This window comes from Calidris pugnax, unplaced genomic scaffold (genome assembly GCF_001431845.1).
Source record: "Calidris pugnax isolate Ruff unplaced genomic scaffold, ASM143184v1 scaffold298, whole genome shotgun sequence".
NCBI classification, from domain to species: Eukaryota; Metazoa; Chordata; class Aves; order Charadriiformes; family Scolopacidae; genus Calidris; species Calidris pugnax.
The window spans coordinates 1,641,239-1,661,844 of record NW_015091152.1 but is presented as its reverse complement, the minus strand read 5'-3'; the positions used below and the strand labels follow the sequence as shown (position 1 = coordinate 1,661,844).

The window sequence follows — 20,606 nt, the reverse complement described above, 5'->3', positions numbered from 1 at the left end:
CATGACTCCCGACCATCTTGTACAGGACACGTCACTGAAAAACAGAAGTTAGTTACATCTCCTTGCCAGCACGCCAGTCCTTATGCAAGCACTGACAAAGCTAATTAAGGAAACAAATTTCTCTTGTGTACATACTCGAATCAAACTGCCTTTGGAATACAGCCAGGCTCAGCTCCACCACCTATCCCCTTCTCCCAGTCAAACTGCAGTTACTTCCTCAGTAATTCTGGCTTCACGGCTGTTCAAAAAAGATTAGGAATTACAAAGATGTATTATTTCAAATAAGAATTTTAAGCATTACCCCCATTATCCTTGAATAAAGAGACAACCTGATAACAGCCAAAACCTTCCATGTATTAAGCTTCCATTTAAACTTCCTATTATACAAACTGAAGTGGAAGGACCACTAAATAGCAAGCTGGTTAAGTGCAAAATTGGGATTACAGGACAAGCATTTTTCAAACTTAACTGCAGCTCTGGAAAGTTCTCATAGGCAGCAAAAAGCTGCATGAAACTCAGTCTTCTGCCACATGAAAACAATATCTACCTAAGAATAATCCTCCCAAAACTGACAATGTTTTGGAAATAGGAATACACACACTCTTTGGCTGAATGTAAACACAAAACAAACAGTGAGAAATCCGAGCAGTGAGTGAGTTGACCACTGCAGAAATCAATTCCTCTTCAGTTTTCAATGTTCTTATTCTTATGCTGTTTCCTCTCAACACGTTGCTGGCAGAGTCACACGATAGGTTCTTTTATAGGTTTGCAGAATCCTTAAGTCTGGTGAATAAAAACTCCCTCTGCCCCTTCCAAAAAATGAAGGTTTTTTCTCCAAGCTGAAATTTTAGTAAGCCAGGAAGGTACAATAAAAACAAGGATAGAGTTATTTATGTCCTTTCCAGCTGATATTTTTAAGGCTTGGTTTTTTTTTTTGCTTAAACGTGAGAAGGCAATAAAAGTTACCCATGATTCGTGTTTCAAATAAATTCCTTTCAAATACAAATTACCAGATAGAAGATAAACATCCATATAATTTATTTCTCTGTGCTTCACAGCAGTAAGCTGGATGCTACAAACGTTTCTTTTCCTTGAAGAGCCTGGGTACACTCAAGAGACACCTCCCCAGGCCTCAGGATACTCAGTCCATTCCTATTTCAGTTACATACTCGCCTCACTACTCACCAGCTCTCGCTCTCAGTGACTCTCATCATTCTTCCTTTTTTATGTCCTTTCCAGCTGATATTTTTAAGGCTTGGTTTTTTTTTTTGCTTAAACGTGAGAAGGCAATAAAAGTTACCCATGATTCGTGTTTCAAATAAATTCCTTTCAAATACAAATTACCAGATAGAAGATAAACATCCATATAATTTATTTCTCTGTGCTTCACAGCAGTAAGCTGGATGCTACAAACGTTTCTTTTCCTTGAAGAGCCTGGGTACACTCAAGAGACACCTCCCCAGGCCTCAGGATACTCAGTCCATTCCTATTTCAGTTACATACTCGCCTCACTACTCACCAGCTCTCGCTCTCAGTGACTCTCATCATTCTTCCTTTCCCATGTACTTTGGTGCCCTGTAAACAACTGCTAGTTCACTTTCCAACTACCACCCCTTTTTGTTTTATTCCACCATTTTAGAGACAGGTATTTTTACAGAGGGCAGTTGTTAGCCCTCATGATGACAACAGAGAGCCTCACACTGTTCAGTCTGCTTCAACACCTCTCCAAAAGTTAAATTACTTAGGTAACAGTATTTTACAGATAGAGAAAAAAAAGTCCGAGTGACATTTGAAAAGCATTTCGAAAGTTTAGAGCTCTTAACTTGCAGACTCTCCAGTAATGGAACTCAGAACCAAAGTCATTTCAGGGTTTTTGACATTGCTGCTCTAAGTTATAAGCTAAAAGGAGTTGTGTGAGAAGTCAGAATGTGATTAAGCAGAGAACTGAACCAGGATCTCCAAGGTAAGAAAGCACAGAACAGCACATTCAGGTCACCAATTATGACTCAAAACATACTTTATTCAAAGAACAAGATTCATGGACAGAAAAATTAAGTCTACAAGAAAATGCAGCAGTAAAGAAAAATCTGATTCCTATTTAAATTAACTCATCAAGTTTCCTATTTTTGGTTAAGGTTCTGAACAATTATACATCTGTATCATATAGCAATATTGACATCGGAATTTAGTATTTCTGTAATAATATGTACCTGCAGAGCCTGCTCTCATGATAATGCTTGTATATTCAATAGTTTCTTCACAGATTCCTTATACTGAGACACGCTGTTTTCTGTTTCGCCCTCATTTTTAAGCGCAATTACAGAGTTTCTGTAATTCTTAACTACTTCGGATGCAAGAAGCTCTTCCTTAGTTACGTTGCTGACGTTCTCTGAGGCTTTTATTCGAAGTAGTGTATCCAACGCATTTTTCTGAGAGCAGCTGTTCTCCCAGATATACTCCTCCATGTCCTCCTCAGTCTTCTCACTCTCCCACATCTCAGTTTTCTGAAAGAAGACAGACGTCATCTTAAAAACTCCTCAGGACTGAAACACAGCTACAATAATTTGAGGAAACTTATCTCTCATACCAATTCACTTTAAAAATTACTGTCATTGTGGAAGATGTTTCCCCTCTTCTGAAGTCCGAGGCTTGTAACTCAAGCCTCAGAAGGTTCAAAACGTGCCTGTATGTTGTTCATTTTCTGTGCAGAATGAGTTTCTTTCCTCCCTCTTATCAAGTTCTTTGTGTATCTGGCAGATATAACTAGACAAGTCAAAATGGGTTGTTCATTTTCTGTGCAGAATGAGTTTCTTACCTCCCTCTTATCAAGTTCTTTGTATCTGGCAGATGTAACTAGACAAGTCAAAATGGTAAGAAAAGCTGATACACTACACATAATGAATAACAAAAACCTTGTCAAAATAATACTTTTGAATAAACCTAAATGCTCAAGCTTGGAAGTAGTCGCCTAGCTATTATGTCCCTAGCATATGATTTTGGTGTGCTTACACTGGCTATACGATGTGAAGTTAGACAGCTCATACCAAGTAACCTATAATGAGAGACAGCAACCCTCCACCATCTGGGAAATGTTTTAATTGTGACTCATAAGGAAAAGGACAACCAATTAATCCATTTCATCTTCCTGCAAAACAAATTGCTCCTCAAAAGAATCTGTCCTCAAGGTGCTAAATTTTACCTAACTGGTATTGCAAGATTAGACAGGATCAAAATTTGAAGACAAACAGAAGACATCATCCCTGTAAATACTTGGCTTGTGCAGTTTTCTTTATACAGTTTTTATTTGACTATTCCTCTGATTCAGCAGGCCTTCCTCTAGCTTCAGACTGTTTAAAGGATATTTTGAATGTTACAGCCTGCTATTTTTGTATTCTTAATTTTTATTGTACTTTTGTAAATATATCTGCATCAGAAATATTTGTATTTTTAGATAGATTCTATGTTTGTAAGTAGTTATTACTTTAATGATGTAAATAATACATTGCATCTTTATACTGTTTCAACCATGTAAGAATCACAATTTGAAGTATTTTTGGTGGTCATGTTTTTTTCACAGTTACTCTAGAAATCATGTCTAAAGAAAACATTTATCTGGAAGTAAGTTCAAAGAAGCATTATAATAAAGCATTTACATTTTTTTTTCCTTTTTTTAAAAATCCCTTGCCAGAAAGGGCTGTTCAGTAAACTTTTAGCTATGCTAAGCAGAATCCAAATAAACCTGGCAATCAGGTTTTTTTGTTTGTTTTTTGGTGGTGTTTTTTTGGGGGGTGGAGGGGGTATGGCAGGGGGTGGCGTTGTTAGTTTTCCATTTGTTTATTTTACAGTATTCTGTCCAGTAGGCAACAAGGTTCCTGCAGCCAAACCATGTTTAATAACCTTTAATTAAGACCCAAGATTTTTTTTGTCCCCCCTACAACTCTGTGTGCTTGGGTCTCTATCTGAATTTAAAAATACCTTAACAAATGCTGCATCCTGCGCCTGGTAAATGGAACCTCTTGTCTTTTAAATCTCCGAGTCCAAATGTTTAGTCAGAAACAGTGATTGACACTGCTAAAAGGCTCATATGACTGTCATTAAAACCTGGGCACAATACAAACACAGAAGTAAAAGAACCTCCTTCAATTTCTAGAGGGGAAAAACAAAAGGACGTACTGTAGCCGGTATTGCTAAAACAGCAGCGGAACAAGCGGATATAGTAAAGTATTCCTTCAATGTTTGAAAAATACTGCAATTCAATGTGGAGATTTGCATAGTTTTAAATTAACAATGGCATCCTGTTTTGCAAATCCCTTGTTTATCTGCATAATGGCTATCCAAGACATTTTCTTCCTAAACTCAAAAAGAATTTTAAAGCAAAAGCTTCTCTCACAGGGATAGAGTTTCTCAAGAGTAAGGGAATATGGGTATCATTGCTGGTCACTCCCAGGACCAAATTCACATTTGAAGTTCAAACAAAAGATCACTGGGAGGCTTTTAAACACCTTTAAGTTATAGCAGAAACAATAAGAACTATTTACAGTTACTACATTTATTTCTTCAGGAAAATCCTTCTCTGCACCTACAGGATTTCAGAGATGCACACTGATAAACAGATCACAATTTCCCTCTCTCTTTTGCGCTATACAGAGCAAGAGGGTTTTAAAGGAGGCCAAAGAAACTGTTCAGCATTTCTTTCTTGGAATCCTTCCCGGCAGAATGGTGTGTCAAAATGGATTTCAAAATAAAACCCGACTTCTTGGGGGGGAGGGAGGCAGGAAAGGAGACCTGACAGGAGGGGGAGATCTCAAAATCCATTCCTCAGCCCTGCTCAAGAAGCCAGTATCCATTGCTGCAATGTTGGTGGCCATGCCTCAAAATGAAAAGTTATCCTACTGTACACAGGTCCAGACATACATCACAAACAGGAAACTGAAGAGAAACCAGATTTTTGCAAACTGACTATATTGAGGGAAACTTAAATACTTCTCCAGCCAGATTTATTGCAACAGGGAATCTGGAATTTTATTTTCATTTGAAGAAGCACTCTAGGCAGACAAGCACATTGAACTCTGAATACTGGAAGTGCTACAAGTATTGTAGCCTCAATTTAAAGTCTTATGAAGGAAACTAATAAGACAACGAATGACATTTCAAAAATTTCATTTTGTTAGTTGATTATTTTTGTCCCCTGCAAATTTAAATTGATAATTTCAACTGTTTCTCTTACCAAAATTTCCAGCACAAACTGCACACAAAAAAAGCAGTCCCTAGAAAGCAACTTTTCCTATAAAGTCACAGGACATAAACCTATTACCAAAGAGGCATAGAAAAAGTGATTCTTTTTTGGTTTTTCACACCTCCTAATGCAAATATATAGAATTGATTTTTTTAATGCTATAAACGAATAAAGATTTGTTTCAAGAAAATCATTTGTATGACACTTTAAGCCAGTATTTTGGGAGGTTTATAAGCCTTTACAGTGCTTAATCTGAAGTGCTGACACAGTATAAATATTAAAATAGTACTCTGGTGAGTGAAATTGCTTTCTACATAAAAGTCATTAACAAAAAGCTTCAGTATACATTGTACCCTTAAGCACAGAAAAAGGGAAAGCATTTCACCGTCTTTTCTTTGGGTTTTTTCCAGTTTAATTTCCATAATTTTGCTGTCACAGCCAGGATTAGGTTTGTCAGTTCTCTGCTGTTTTTTGGGGGGATGACATTTTAACTAGAATTTGCAAATGGCAGGAAGAAATCTTCAAGACAACTAAAAACATGACTCGTGTTAGTCAATTTGCTTGTCAATGGTTTGAACAGTTAAAAATTTAATGCTGTTTAGCAGAGACCAAGCATTTTAGTGGGATTTTTTTTTTTTTTTTTTTTTTTTTCAGAAGATTTCTGGTCTTCCTGTTGGTGTAGTTTGTAGCCGTCCTTTCTCTGTGAGACTGTGTGCTGTTTCTAGACACAGCCAGAGGTAGTTGCAAGTCTCCTTGTTGATGCATGTTTTTTTTTTTTTTTTTTTTTTTGGGTTTTTTTTTTTTTTTTTTTTTTTTTGAGGAGAAGGAAAGTTTCTTAAGTCAAGTTTCAAACTCTGTATAGCCTGGAATATATACATTTATTTCTTAGTACTGCATTTATTAAAAGATACTCTGTGTGGTACAATAATCACAGATTTTTCAGGTAATAAATCACAGTTATGCTAGCGTCTTCCAAATTATTTGGTACCTTCTAGACAAAGAAGGGTTGCCAAAACAATTAGGTACTTATCTCTTTGGATATATTGCACCTTTGAACTATGAAGTTAGCAACTTCAAAAGAAATATCAACATAAATTTGCAATTTGGATATATTACACCTTTGAACTGCACTATTTAGTTCGCAACTGAAAAAACAAATATCAACATAAATTCATAAACAGCCAAAATATATTTGTATCTCATGGATGGATACAAAAGAATTTTAATTGCTTGGTGATGAAGAATAGGTTAAAATATATTTTTCTGAATGAGCAGAACATTATTTTCTAGGACACAGCAATGGCACAGGGCAGACAAGACCTCTACCAGCAAAGAAAGAACAGAACTTTGTCTCAAAAAATAAAACAGATGTAAGAGATACTCTCTTTCTTGATACACACAGGCTTAATCTCAGGTTCTGTCACTAACTTAACCTCAGCAGTCACCATCATCTAGATTACCTCTTTCAAAAATGACGGTGACACCTAATTCCTCTTGGCTAACACGACTGCCTGTATTTTCTGGAAAATCCAGGCTTCTGACAGGGTCATTTGAAAGGTATTTACCTAATTCAGTTTGTTTCCTGAACACCGATCAGGTAAGATTCTGACCTCATCAAGAAAGATCAGCGATGTTGAGATCCAAATCTTTGATGATTTTCTGTTAATTGTATTAATATCTATGCCCCATCAGACTTTAGTTCAGTTCAACATTTAGACTAAAAATTAAACAGCTACAATTATTATATTTATGTATTAAAAAGGAGCATTGTTTTGCCAGCAATGAGAAATATAGGGCTTAAACACAAAGTATTGCAAAAAGTCTACTACAGTTTGAAATAAAATAATAAACAAAATAATAATAAATAAAATAAAAAATAATAAAAAAATTTAAAAAAACCAAAACCAATTTTTAATTCAATCTTTTGCCTGAATGTGAATCCATTGTGGTTCCAAGCAAGAGGTACAAAACAGTTTAACTTCAGAGAAAGTTAGGTTTAACATCTCCCATGCCACCTAGCTTTATCTTTTCTGACTCACATTAGTAATGAAGGCTCTTTCAAGTTGTTAGATTTGGAGCACTGCTGAGTGCATAATGAAATGCAATACTTACTTCAAAACAAAGTATATATTACAACATTTAGAGACCACCCTTACTTCAGCCACAGCTTGCGTTACCTAAACCATATATAATAGCATAATCAGGAAGAACACTATTGTAGGAAGGGCACAATTATATCACAATTATTCTGAGATCTCAAAGTCAGACTTTCAGTCACACTATATGGTGCCCAGAGCTCTAAATCTGTCTCTCCCAGGTACATGCTTTAATCACCAGGCTATGGCCGGCCTTTTCAGGTCATTCAGTCTTGACTTTTCTTCTGCCCAGGGAGAGAGTTTCCGCAAGACTTAAGAGTATTTCCCTCCACCTCCCATTTTAATCCTATAACCCACGGGTCATGACATCCTGAGTGTTCAGAACACAGAGTTAAAGCATACTTTTGAAACCTAAGTTGCCAGTGACCTGCTCAAGTTTCAAAAGTGGACTCGTGTTTTTTCACATACTTAAGGCTGAATTACAAGGTATGCAAAATTCCACTGTAACTAAGTTCTACTGGCACAACCTGAAGTGATAAAAAATTATGCTTACTTGCAATGGCTTAAAACGACTATGGATAAAAAAAAAAGTCAATACAATTTAAGTGCTGACTAAGTCTAGAGAAAAGCTATACAATGGATTTCAGGTATCACCAATGGTCATATAAAAATACCCCTTCAGCTGCATGCACACATGGAGCTCCCACTCCACCAGTGCCTCACAGTTGGGTGCTCTACTGAAAAATGAATACAAAAGCACATGAGACACTTTCCCCACTACACAGCTTCAGTGTTCATAGACAAGTTTTTGTTCAGCCTCTAGTTTTACACTGGCTGTGTATTCTGCAATTTTCTCCTTCCCTCACCTTTCTGCTTCAACTTCCCTGTACTTTCATGTCAAGTATCACTAATAACTTCTACAATCTAAGCACATTGCAAAGAGATGCACCCAGAAGACCCTTTGGCTATTACTGGGCTATTACTGTATATATTCAGTAGCCACTTCCCACTTATCTCTACTTCTATATTCCTCCTTCCTTACTGCTCTTTTTTAGTCTTGAATCTATTTTATCAGACTCCTGCAACTACACTACAAGGAAAAGCAAGAGAGTTCAAAAGTGTGTACAGCATTACTTTGTTGTTACTCTGTCAGACTAGACCTTTAACTCAAGAAATACACTGCAGAATAGAAAATGCAAAGGCAACTTTTCACTAATCATCTTTCAAGATCTCAGCTGTATAATCCAGGATTATATCCTCCACTCTCCATCTTCTTGTGTATGTTGAAAATCACATGGTATGGGACCAAGCAAAATTGTTGTACGTTTTGTAGTCTTGACTGGTTTAAAATAACTGAGTTATTTCCTCCTCATTCTATCTTTTTTAGATTCCTCCCCTTTACAATGACTATGAAAGATTTTCCTTACTGGAAAATTAACTCCCTGCTTCACTTGTTCCTCCTTCCTGCTTTTACCTCACAACAGAACTTTACTTTTTAGTGATAAACTATTCATCTGAGCTGTGTGAAGAAATCGCGGTATGATCTTTTTAACCACATGAGGGCAGCAAACACTCTTTAAAAAACACTTAATGCCCTAAAACATTCAGTTTTTAGAGCTCGTGTTACAGCATTCAGGAAGCACCATCATGTAAAGGTAGCAGAAATGCAACTGACTGAGCTGCTGTTTAACAACCTACCTAATTATCTCACCCTTTCACTGACGAATCTAATCCTGGTGCAATCCTTGGGGGATGATAATTTGAAAGGAATCATAAAAAAAAAATCCAAAGATGGTAAGCTCAATTCTTGCCAAGGTGGTGGAAGTCAGATATCTATTAAATGCATTCTGAAGCTAATAAAACACAGATATTCGATTAATAACCTGAAAACTGTTACAAATGAAGCAAAAGATCACCAAGTATTCCAAAATAATAAAATAAATTATCATCCTTAAGTTTTAAAATCTTAATATTTTGAAGATAACCAAACTCATGTGCCTGACATCTATCTGCATTTATCAAAACCAAGCCACCAAATGCATCAGTTTGGGATCTTAAAGTACACTTCTTGCTTCTTATACATCTCTTATATTTAGGCACACTCATTAGCCAAGTTGTAATTCAATTGAAACAAGAATGTAGTATGTAGACCCTAATTAATACTGCTCCCACTGTTCAGATCCATCTCAAGAAACAGCACAGTCCTACCAAGTAACTCCTATCAGTCCACCAATTTGCTGCCAATATTCTGAACATCTTCACATAGTTGTGCTTCACCCTGTAGCTCATTTGAACTCCTGATAACAGGGGGTGGATCAAGATTCAGAACATGAATTCACATTTTTCCTCTCTCTTCCTTCACTTCCTCTATTAAAACAAACATTTTTTTTTCTGACAGAAAATAGCAAGAACTATAGATTCCTTTTGTCAAAAGCAAGGGTAGCATTATCTGCTACAGAAATGCATTCTAGAAGATGAAAGAAAATAATCACATTTGTTTCTTCAAAATAAAGGGGGTTTCTTTAAATACAGATCAAATAGCAACTGCTAATGCTGCACTGTGTGTTGGTAAATTCTAACACAATCCTGAAGTGTCCTGAGGTTTCAAGATTCCTAAAGGATTTGGATGCTCTAGTTCACAAGTGTAATAGAAGAATTATGCATCACTGGCAATTAAAATATAATTCCACTTGAAATTACATTTCTGATTTGTATCTGCATACAATTTTTCCTTTTATATATTCACATGCTTGCAGGTTCACAGAATTCAGTAATCCAGTTATTAACATAAATTATAGAGTTATGCCATGTTTAGAGAGAGAGTTGGCAAAGTTTTCAAAATTGAGGGCAAAATTTATATGCAGCCAGCTTTCCCTTCACTTAACAAGAATGGAACACTGCCCTCATCTTTTTATGGAATTCTATCATGCACATGCATGAAAACAGCGTGGCATTACTCTGCTGGGAAAGTCATCAAAACTTGCAATTAGTTCTGTAAACAGGATTGATGTTACAGTCTACATGAAAGGCCAGTCCCCTCCAATATTAAAGTTCATACAAATTAAAGTAATCCATAGAGTGGGTGCTTATGATTTACAAAACTTATCCAAACTATCTTTCAGCAAGTTATTAAAAGGCATTGCTACTGGAAAAAAAACCAATCCAACCACCAACCACAAAACAAAACATGTCAGACAAAATAAAAAAAAAACATGTCTCAGGAGACTATTAATTTTTCATGGAAATCAAAGACAATTACAAGTGATTGATGAACTCATCAATTATTAACATGGAAGTTGAAAGGTAATAAAAGGGCAAGAGATTTGTGCATATTCAATGCACACTGAACACTCACATAGCGGTATCGTGTAGCCCTGCCTTCCACCACCAAGTAACGCTACAGCCAAGGACAGATACTGGAAATTGATTTCATTAATTTCAAATTTGTCATGCAATGTAATGCTGTTGGGGAGAAAAAGATCTATGTATACAAAGCACTTGATAAAGTAAATGTATCTTTTAAGATGTTAGTACAATCTGAATTCAATTTGATGCACTCTACAATTACCAAAAGGTATCCCGGTATCTCTTCAATGCAACTTCCCAGTGAAAGGGGAATACTAGTTCATCCTCATTATGTTTTTATGTCATCACTGCAATGATCCAAATCAAGAACACTGATATTCATAAAAATGCTAAATATGGCAATTTAATTTAAATATCATAGAACACTTGAAAACAGTGAGAGTTTTGGAAGCTAATCAATTACAACTTATTTAAAAGAATACACGTATGGAAATACAGTGATCTGCCTCAATGTGACTAATAACATATTACATTTAAACAAAGTTCAGTTAGCCAAAACATACTTAGGAATTTTCAACAATAATTTCATTTCAGGCTACTAACTTGTTTTCTGTAAAAACAATGGGAGTGAAATTGTTGAAGGCAATACTTTTAGCCAGCACAATTAAAGACAAAAATACAGGAGACAATTCTGAAGAATTCACTGTAAAAGAAAGATCTGTGGTCTAAAGGTATCCTACCATATTTAGGGGACTACTTAAAAATTGTAGTAAATAATCATTAAATTGCAGTAAGTTCTTTAATTAATTTACATGTATAACATGTATAATAAACTGGGAAAAATTCCAAATACACCATATCCTGAATGATTATAGAAAAGTTCACATTACAATTGCTTTAGTAGAAATATTTAAAGAGTCACAATAATTTTATTTATTTCTCAGGACAATAACTGTGACGCTATGAAATCCTAAACCTAATAGAAGGTGGAGAGGATGTCCCTTTTCTCAGCAAAAGCAGCCCAAGTCTTTGCTCCTTCCAGCTTGAGGCAAGATTTGTGAAAGAGCATTTAAGAAGCAGAATACTTCCAAATCATAGTCATGGTTGACCACAGCCCAGGAAGAGGCCAAGAAAAGACAGATGCTAAGTAACAGATAAGAGTTTGGAATTGGGCAAAATGTAGACACTGTGCTGTATATTAGCTGTCATAGCTTTAAAACCACTAATTCCCCCCCTCTGCTTTTTTGGAATAGACTTGTTCTAGTCTTTAAATATGGTCACTGTTAAAAATGCATAGATAATCACAGAGTAAAACAGTTCTCTGGATGAACTCAATTCATATTTGTATGGCAACTCAGGAACCCTGAGAAGTAAGGGGTTTTCTGTTAGGTTCAGGGTCAGTTTTAGGGTCGTTGTTGTGCGAAACAAAGTATGGGGAAAGAATCTCTTATTATGGTCAAAAACTAGAGAACTTCTGAAAAGAGGCAAACTATGCATACAAACAGAATAGCATTTGTGAAGTTAAAGAAACACACTCTAAATTGACTAGGAAATAGGATTCAAACATAAGCAACATACCTTGTTTGAATTTGAAGAAGAGTAAGGTAGAGGAAGAAAAGAATCTAAGATGATTTACTTTAAACTGCACACAGTCACGGAACTTTATATAAAGTTACAAGAGAGTGCATTATGGCACGTGTCAGGTGTTATTCACAACTGCTTACCCAAGATTCGTGGTACAAAACTGTGAGGAGGTGCATGCCATAATCATAGTTCTGTCTTCTTAGTGGACACCTGAAAATTCACAAAGAAAGCTAGTCTTTTTGAAATCAAGCCACTGTAATATCCCTTTTGAATAAAATGGTAAACTTACCATCAAAATTTCTGATTTGTAATGCAGGGAATCTGCAAGTCAGTAGTAAAATGTACTAATGCAAGAATTTACAGTTCTTCAGGAATCATTAAAAACTTCTTCGCCCTCTGTGCCAAAGTGGAATCCAACATACTTTTTAAAGTCTGAATTCACTTAAAACCTTATTTTGTGTCCCCAGACCTGAAGAGGGGAAGTTGCCTAGTGAGAACAGCCAAGAAGCACAGTGCAGAACAGAAGATCTAGCCAACAATTTAACAAGAAAAGTTTACATTAATATAGCTGTAAGTCAATACACGATCACCAGTAAAATTTGTTGCAATAAGACACCATCCTGCAAATTTCTAAAATTATTTCTTGAAGTGTATTTCCTAAGACCAGCCATCAAAACGTTCTGCTGAGCATTTAATGACATTATCTCTTCCTCATGCTGATCACCTATAATCTCCCGTCTCTTTTTCACACTCACCTCTTCCTGCAGGCTCCTTTACCCAACTTTTTGATGCAGAACAAATTGAATCATGTGAGACTACACCTGAGACACTCTAAAAACACTCATCTGAATGACTATGGACTATGACTACTCTAGCAGATAAACTTTAAAAAGGACTCAAACTTTTGACTTGTATTTCTTTCATAGTGAAAAAGCCCAGTTTAAAACTAGGCCTGGAATACCAGCCTGGAAATTACTAAAAATAAAGTGAAATATCAAGCAGCATGTTAAGAGTTTCTTCTGGAACACGGCATGAGACAATTCACAAGATGCTCTAGAGGGTAAGCTCCTTTCAGTTATCCTAATGTTTTAGCCACCAAATAAGTTTCGCTAGGAAAACGAAAAATGTTGGTAGCAAAAGTGATCCCAGTAAACTACCCAGATTTCCAAGTCTAATTGAAAAAGATACACACAATTTTATCCATTTGGTATTTTAGGTAGAAATAAAACAATATTTCCTACTGAAGGGCAGGAAATTTAAGAGTGGAAAACGAATTCTAATAAAAACACGCAAACAGAAAAGACTGCCAATAATGTTTTTCCTACCACTGTAAGCAGCTGTGAATTAAAGTGTATTGTCAATTTAGGAATACATGTGTGTTCTCTTAAACTCTTTATAATTCAACACAGAAAGCATGTTTCTCTCATGCAGCCTTCTGAACGTACCTGTAAATAACTACAGTGATTTGTTTGTATCTAGAACATCAAAACATTGAAAATTGTCTGGACACCAATATTCCTATTTTTCTTGCCTGAAATTCTTCAAGTAATTTTTAAAACTAACAGAACTCATTTTGGAAAACAAGCCAACCACTTTAAAATAACAATTGAGACTTCTAAATACAGAGCTTCAATAACTAGCAATATTTAAACAGTATTAGGTTTGACCTTACGTGATTTGTTCATTACAGTGTCAATAGTTAGTAACAGGAGTACTAGTACATTTATCTTAAGTCATATTTTAGCTTTAAAAATACAATAATTTACTAAGACAATAATTGATACTACTGGAAGACACCCAGCCCTTTCTGTACCATGACTATTGCTGCAGGCTTTTTTTTTTCCCCTTTCTTGTAACCATACCTGTCTGTTGTAATGGTGAGCGTGTCTGTATCCTTACAGTACCTCTCCCCTACAAGTTTAATGAGCTTCTTCTTTGCATGCTCATCCAAATTCAGGTTGGAAAGTTTAACCTTCAAGTACAAGAGAAAACACCTTTAGTTACTTGGCTAAATCCAATCTCTGCACCCTGAACATATATTGCAATAGTTAGGCATATCTTTTATCAAGAATGAAAAGGACAGCTATTTCTCCCGATTGTCTCATGTATCAGAAGCGCAATAGTTAGGCATATCTTTTATCAAGAATTAAAAGGACAGCTATTTCTCCTGATTGTCTCATTATCAGAAGTCTTAACGCAGGCAAATATAATCTGAATATTCAAACAATGTATTTCTTTCCATCCAAATACCAGAGGGGCTGGGAGAGAATATTTCTACTCAAACTTTTTTTTCAGAAGAAAAAAGAGCTGTCAGTTTAGTTTGTGGCTGTATTTCATATTGATGTGTACTTCATATGCAAAAATATAATAATTTTTCAAATACAGATCAGTAAGTTTAATAATAAGATATATCATTTAACACAAGCATCCAAAAGAGGAGGAAAGACATCAAATCAAGAGACATCAAATCAGAGTTCTCAAAGTCATTACTGGGAGACTAACAGAAGTTTGCAAAGATGCACAGAGATAACAATATAATGGACCAGAATTGTCCGATCTCATATAATTGATCAAACAATAGTGTGAATGGCTTCTGTTCCAATACCAGAAAACCCACAAACATAAGATATACAACAAATAACTAGTATTTACTTAAAAAAAAAAAATTCCAAGAAGTTAGTCTGAAGCTAGTTTCTATGTGCAATAACAAGTATGAAAAGCAAAGTGAGCTGGTTTTAGCTATCTGTTTATACAACAGTAAATAATAAGGCTATGAACCTTAACGTCTAAAGATATATGGTGTTAGAAACTTAAGTTCCTATTAAATCAGTTTCTGAATAGTATTAAAAACATGAAGACATAATAGTAGTCTCTTAGTAATTTTGTCCATTGTTCTTCTTTTATATTCTTTCTACTGTGTCAGTGCTGTACTACAGAACTGTTAAAAAAAAAATAATGAAGAAACCCCCATCAGTAAAACTAACAAAAGCTGAAGGACTAGAAGAAACTAGAAGTTCTGGGAAATGTCAGGGGAAAAAAGTACTACCTGCAAGCAATTATTATTTATAATTGTTAGCTGGAATGCTGCAAACTATTTTAGAAAAGATAGAGCTCCACAAAGAACAGCAGGGTGTTGTGCCTTTTTTTAAAAGTCTCATTTTTACATCCTATAGTACTATGTCTTTTTACATCCTATAGTACTATGTCATCTGGCACAGTGTGGACAATTCCACTTGGGAAAAGACTAGGATAAATTTAATGACAGGAAATACTGGCATTAGGCTACAAGAGATGAAAAACTACCATCTCTAGTGTGATACCTGCTAGAAAAAAAGCATAATTTTTAAATTAAGATTAAAAAGGTTTAACTTTTATACAATATTTAAAAATGGAAATCTTAACATGAAGATCCACCAGAGTTTATCACAGTCTGTAACACAGCACACAGTAAATGTTCTCTCATTGATAAAAACTCAACCACTGTCTGACCCAGTGACATTTGCTTTCACCTTTAAATCCTTCTCTTCCCTGCCCCTAGGCAGATTTTGTTGTCTGAGGGTTAATTGGAGAAAGAATTTATTAATGAAGTCTGGGATCCAAACACCCGTAACTGAAAAAGCATATGGATAGTTGTTCCGTTTTGTCTCCCACTCCAAGCCCTCCTTTTTTAAATATACATGCACAACACACATGCACAAAATGCCTTACAAGAACCAAGGCCAGTTAACATTAATGAGTAGATTTAAGACAGGATAATACAGACAAGGTTATTTGTATGTCATTTTGAATTATCCTCTCCACTGCAGCATAGCCAAGCCCTAGCCCAAGATCTTGCGACTCAACAGTCACATTTAACAGAAGATATTTATATCTAATAACTTTTTACATGATTTAGAAAGCAAGAAATTTACAATACACTTGCCACCTGCTGTTTTTAATGGGAAGGGATTCTAGGCTGTTTGTCTGAGCAGCAGAGCTCTACCTCTTGGCAGTGACACCGTGCCCAGCACTGACTTGCAAATATCAGTATTACTCCAACCAAGACAACTAAATATAGGAGGCAAGGGGGAAGTCCAATGTGTGCCTCCTCTGCACACATTCACAACCCAGCAAGAAACCAGGGGCTTCTATTCTCACAGAAACTCCATTTCCTTTTCTTTCTAATGCATACAAATTTGTTAGAACTTGCTCTTGACCATGGATCTGAATAAGGAGACAAAATGCTAAACTCCAGTATGCAATGACTACAAGGGGATGGTGAAGTTACTGCTAACAGTGGTGTGAAGGTAAGTCAATGACAAACTCAATTTCAGCCCAAGCAGTTTTACAACAAAGTCAAGACTCCTACAGACAAAATGAACTACAACCATTCAAAGCTGCCATGATCAGATGTTGTATTTTGCCTTCAACACCCACAGAGTAAGAACACAACTATCACTGACTTCGTTGCTGCTGCTGCTCTTAAGATAGGCTCAAATTTCATCTCAAAAGGCATGTTGAAAAGCCACAGTACAATCCTAACTGTACTACCATTGGGGTACGACCACTCCTGGACATCTCCAGCCCTGAAGGTTTTCAAGACCCAGGTGGATAAAGTCCCAAGTAACCTGGTCTGATCTCACACCTACCCTGCTTTGAGCAGAAGGTCAGACTGGAAAACTCCTGAGCTCCCTTCCAACCTCAAGTATCCCATGGTCCTTTGACCAGAAGGCTGCTGCTCCTACTGTATACACACTGTTGCCTGGAAGCCTATCAACTCGATACTTAATAGTGCCACATTCCTATGACCTATCTTTCAATACTTGTGCACTTTCAGGGTCCATAAATTAGCAACGAAAGAGTCTAACCAAGACATTGGGTACAATGGTACTTACCACCTTTTCCATAGGTAGATTCTTCAGATGATATTTTGTTTATATCAGAGCTTACTGTTCATTTATAAATACACATCCATAACCTTACGTAGATTCTTCAGATGATATTTTGTTTATATCAGAGCTTAGTGCTCATTTTTAAATACACATCCATAACCTCACTTCCAACATGCTGCAATATACTGAAAGAAACCCACTGCTTTTTATTCATACATTCAGTAAACTATTTCTTTCATTTCCTTATAACACATCATACTTGCACATGTACATTCAGTAAACTATTTCTTTCATTTCCTTACAACACATCATACTTGCACGTTTCTTAAGATAGGCTCAAATTTCATCTCAAAAGGCATGTTGAAAAGCCACAGTACAATCCTAACTGTACTACCATTGGGGTACGACCACTCCTGGACATCTCCAGCCCTGAAGGTTTTCAAGACCCAGGTGGATAAAGTCCCAAGTAACCTGGTCTGATCTCACACCTACCCTGCTTTGAGCAGAAGGTCAGACTGGAAAACTCCTGAGCTCCCTTCCAACCTCAAGTATCCCATGGTCCTTTGACCAGAAGGCTGCTGCTCCTACTGTATACACACTGATGCCTGGAAGCCTATCAACTCGATACTTAATAGTGCCACATTCCTATGACCTATCTTTCAATACTTGTGCACTTTCAGGGTCCATAAATTAGCAACGAAAGAGTCTAACCAAGACATTGGGTACAATGGTACTTACCACCTTTTCCATAGGTAGATTCTTCAGATGATATTTTGTTTATATCAGAGCTTACTGTTCATTTATAAATACACATCCATAACCTTACGACCTCACTTCCAACATGCTGCAATATACTGAAAGAAACCCACTGCTTTATATTCATACATTCAGTAAACTATTTCTTTCATTTCCTTATAACACATCATACTTGCACATGTATTGAAATGAAAGCCAAGCATTTGGGTTTTTGAAAGAAAGGCTGTTTACCAAAACTACTTACTCTTAAAGTCACCACTCTTGCTTTGGGATTACGAATAGATGTCCCTGAAGAAACATAATCTATGGTTTCAATTTCAATAGGAAAATGCTGTTCACATTTCTCATCACTGTCCAAGGCACTTGGCCATTCAGTGCAGAAATCTGTACAATAAAGAAAAAGCATTCCAAGTAATATCTGTTGGTTTGTGTCTTGGTTTGTTTTTTTTTTCCCCAAACTTACTGCAATATATCTTTAAAAAGTACTATTTATAGAAACCATACTCATTTAGATAACAGCAGGGTCTCTGCTAGACCTAGTACTTCAATATGTTTTTTCTACTGGGTTCCCCAGAACAGAATACAGTCCTCCAGATGCAGGCTCATTGCCAAACAGAATCACAATGGTTTGGGCTGGAACAAACCTTCAAAGATCACCTAGTCCAACTGCCTTGCTACAGGCATGGACATCTTTCATTAGATCACACTGCTCAAAGGCCCATCTAACTTGACCTTGACTACATCCAATGATGGGGTATCCACAGCTTCTCTGGGCAAGCTCTTCCAGTATATCACCACCCCATCATAAATAAAAAGTCTTCTTTATGGCCAATCGAAGTATCTACCCTCTTCCAGTTTTAAACCATTGCCCCTTGTCCTGTTCCTAGAGGCTTTGGTAAAAACTCTCTCCCCAACTTTCTTGTAAGCCCCCTTTACACACTAAAAGGTGACAAGAACGTCCCTCTGGAGCCTTCTCTTCTCCAGGTTGAACAAGCCTAACTTTCTCAGCCTTTATTCACAGGAGAGGTGTTCCAGCCCTCTGACCATTTGTGTGGCCCTCCTCTAAAAGGTCCATGTATTTCTTGTGCTGGGGGCCCCAGAACTAGATGCAGTACTCAGTAGAAGGAAAAGAATTAATGTACTGCATTCCTGTGGCTCCACTCTCGTTACCACAACCCAGTATGCAGTTAGCCTTCCTTGCCACAAGGGCACACTGCTGACTCGGGTTCAACCTTCACATACCCACCAGGCTCCACATGACCTTTTCTGCAAAGCTTCTTTCTAGCCTTTTGCCCCTCTGACCCCATGCTTGTACTACTGCATGGGTCATTCCACCCCAGATGAAGGACTCTGCAGTTGCCTTTGTCTAACTTCATGAGGGTCCTTGCAGGTTTTATTTTTTCATACCTGTTGACATCCCCCTGAACGGCAGCTCTGCTCTCCAGTGTGTCACTTGTTCCTGCCCAATTCATTATCATCTGAAGACCTGCTGAGGTTGTGCTCTCTACAGTTATCCAAGGTGATATATAGCATGTTTGGAAGCCATTTCCAAGCATGCAAAGAAAGGTTTGCTTCATAATCTTGCGGGGAATGTGGTGAGGCTGACTGACCTGCAGTTCTCTGCATCTTCTTTCTTACCCTTCTTGAAGATGGTCAGGCAAAAATCTCCTGTTCCTCCTAACAGTCTTTACCTGCTTCCACTTTTTGCATCTCAGGTCACTCAGGAGTTCCCTGCCCACCCATGCTGTCCTTCTGCCATACCTGCTTAACTTTCGCACGCTGGAATGGACCATTCTTGCTCTTTTAGGGCTGCTGAACTTAAACATCCACCAGCTCTCATGGGCCAGCTCTCATGCTCCCCAGGTGAAATTGGACTTCAGGAGAGCAGTTTTTGGTTTACTGAAAAATCTGCTTAGCCAGACTGTAGTTCCACTGTCCGTCTTGGTCACTTCTCTCAGGATTTTAAACACCACATTTTCATGATCACTGTTACCAAGGATGCCCCAAACCTTCACAGGCTTGATCAGTTCTTCCTTGTTTCTAAACAACAAATCTAACAGAGCATGTCTCCTAGTCAACTTGTTAATTGTCTGTATTGAGAAATTGCCTTTGATACACTACTTTGCCTTCCTGACTTCTCTCAAGATCTTAAACTCCACAACCAAGTCTGCCAGCAACCTTGACATCTCCAACCAGTTCTTCCATACTTGCAAGGAACACACACAAAACCTTCCATAGACAGTTTGCCCCGTATCTGCATCAAAAGACACACTCCAGAAATCTCCTAGATTGCTTCCATCCCATCCTGTTACCCTTCCAACAGATGTTGAGAAGTCTGCAGTTCCCCATTAAACCCAAAGCATGCAGCTGTGAGGCTTTTTCAGCTGTTCACTCACTTCCTTTTCTTAACCAGGCAGTCTGTGGCAGATGCCACCAAGACATTCTTTCCAGCTTCCCCTCTAATCCCAACTCTCAAATTCTTAACCAGCTTGCTACGCATCTCATCTCAAAGATGTGCAGCTGAGCTATTCTTTTGGGTACAGCTCCTTCTCCACATCATCCCTGCCTGTACCTCAACCATACAGTCTTTCACTCTGCATTTCTCTGACTCCTCAGACTTCTAATTCATAGAATCATAGAATTGTTCAGGTTGGAAGAGACCCTTGGGATCATCGAGTCCAACCATCTCCCCTACTCTACAAAGTCCTCCCCTACACCATATCCCTCAGTGCCCCATCGAAACATCCCTTAAACACA

General features: G+C 37.1%; 1 protein-coding gene across 1 annotated transcript in view; it reads right to left on the bottom strand.

Annotated features, from left to right (window-relative positions):
* Positions 1-1,986: 1,986 nt before the first annotated feature.
* The window catches only part of MRPS35 (mitochondrial ribosomal protein S35), a 34,706-nt gene continuing 16,086 nt past the window's right edge, over positions 1,987-20,606 (bottom strand). Inside the window, exons 6-8 of the mRNA XM_014959277.1 lie at positions 14,085-14,194; positions 12,363-12,432; positions 1,987-2,504 (exon numbers count right to left, since the gene is read on the bottom strand). Of these exons, the coding sequence (XP_014814763.1) occupies positions 2,226-2,504; positions 12,363-12,432; positions 14,085-14,194 (459 nt within the window). The 3' untranslated portion in view covers positions 1,987-2,225. The remainder of the gene's footprint in view (positions 2,505-12,362; positions 12,433-14,084; positions 14,195-20,606) is intronic.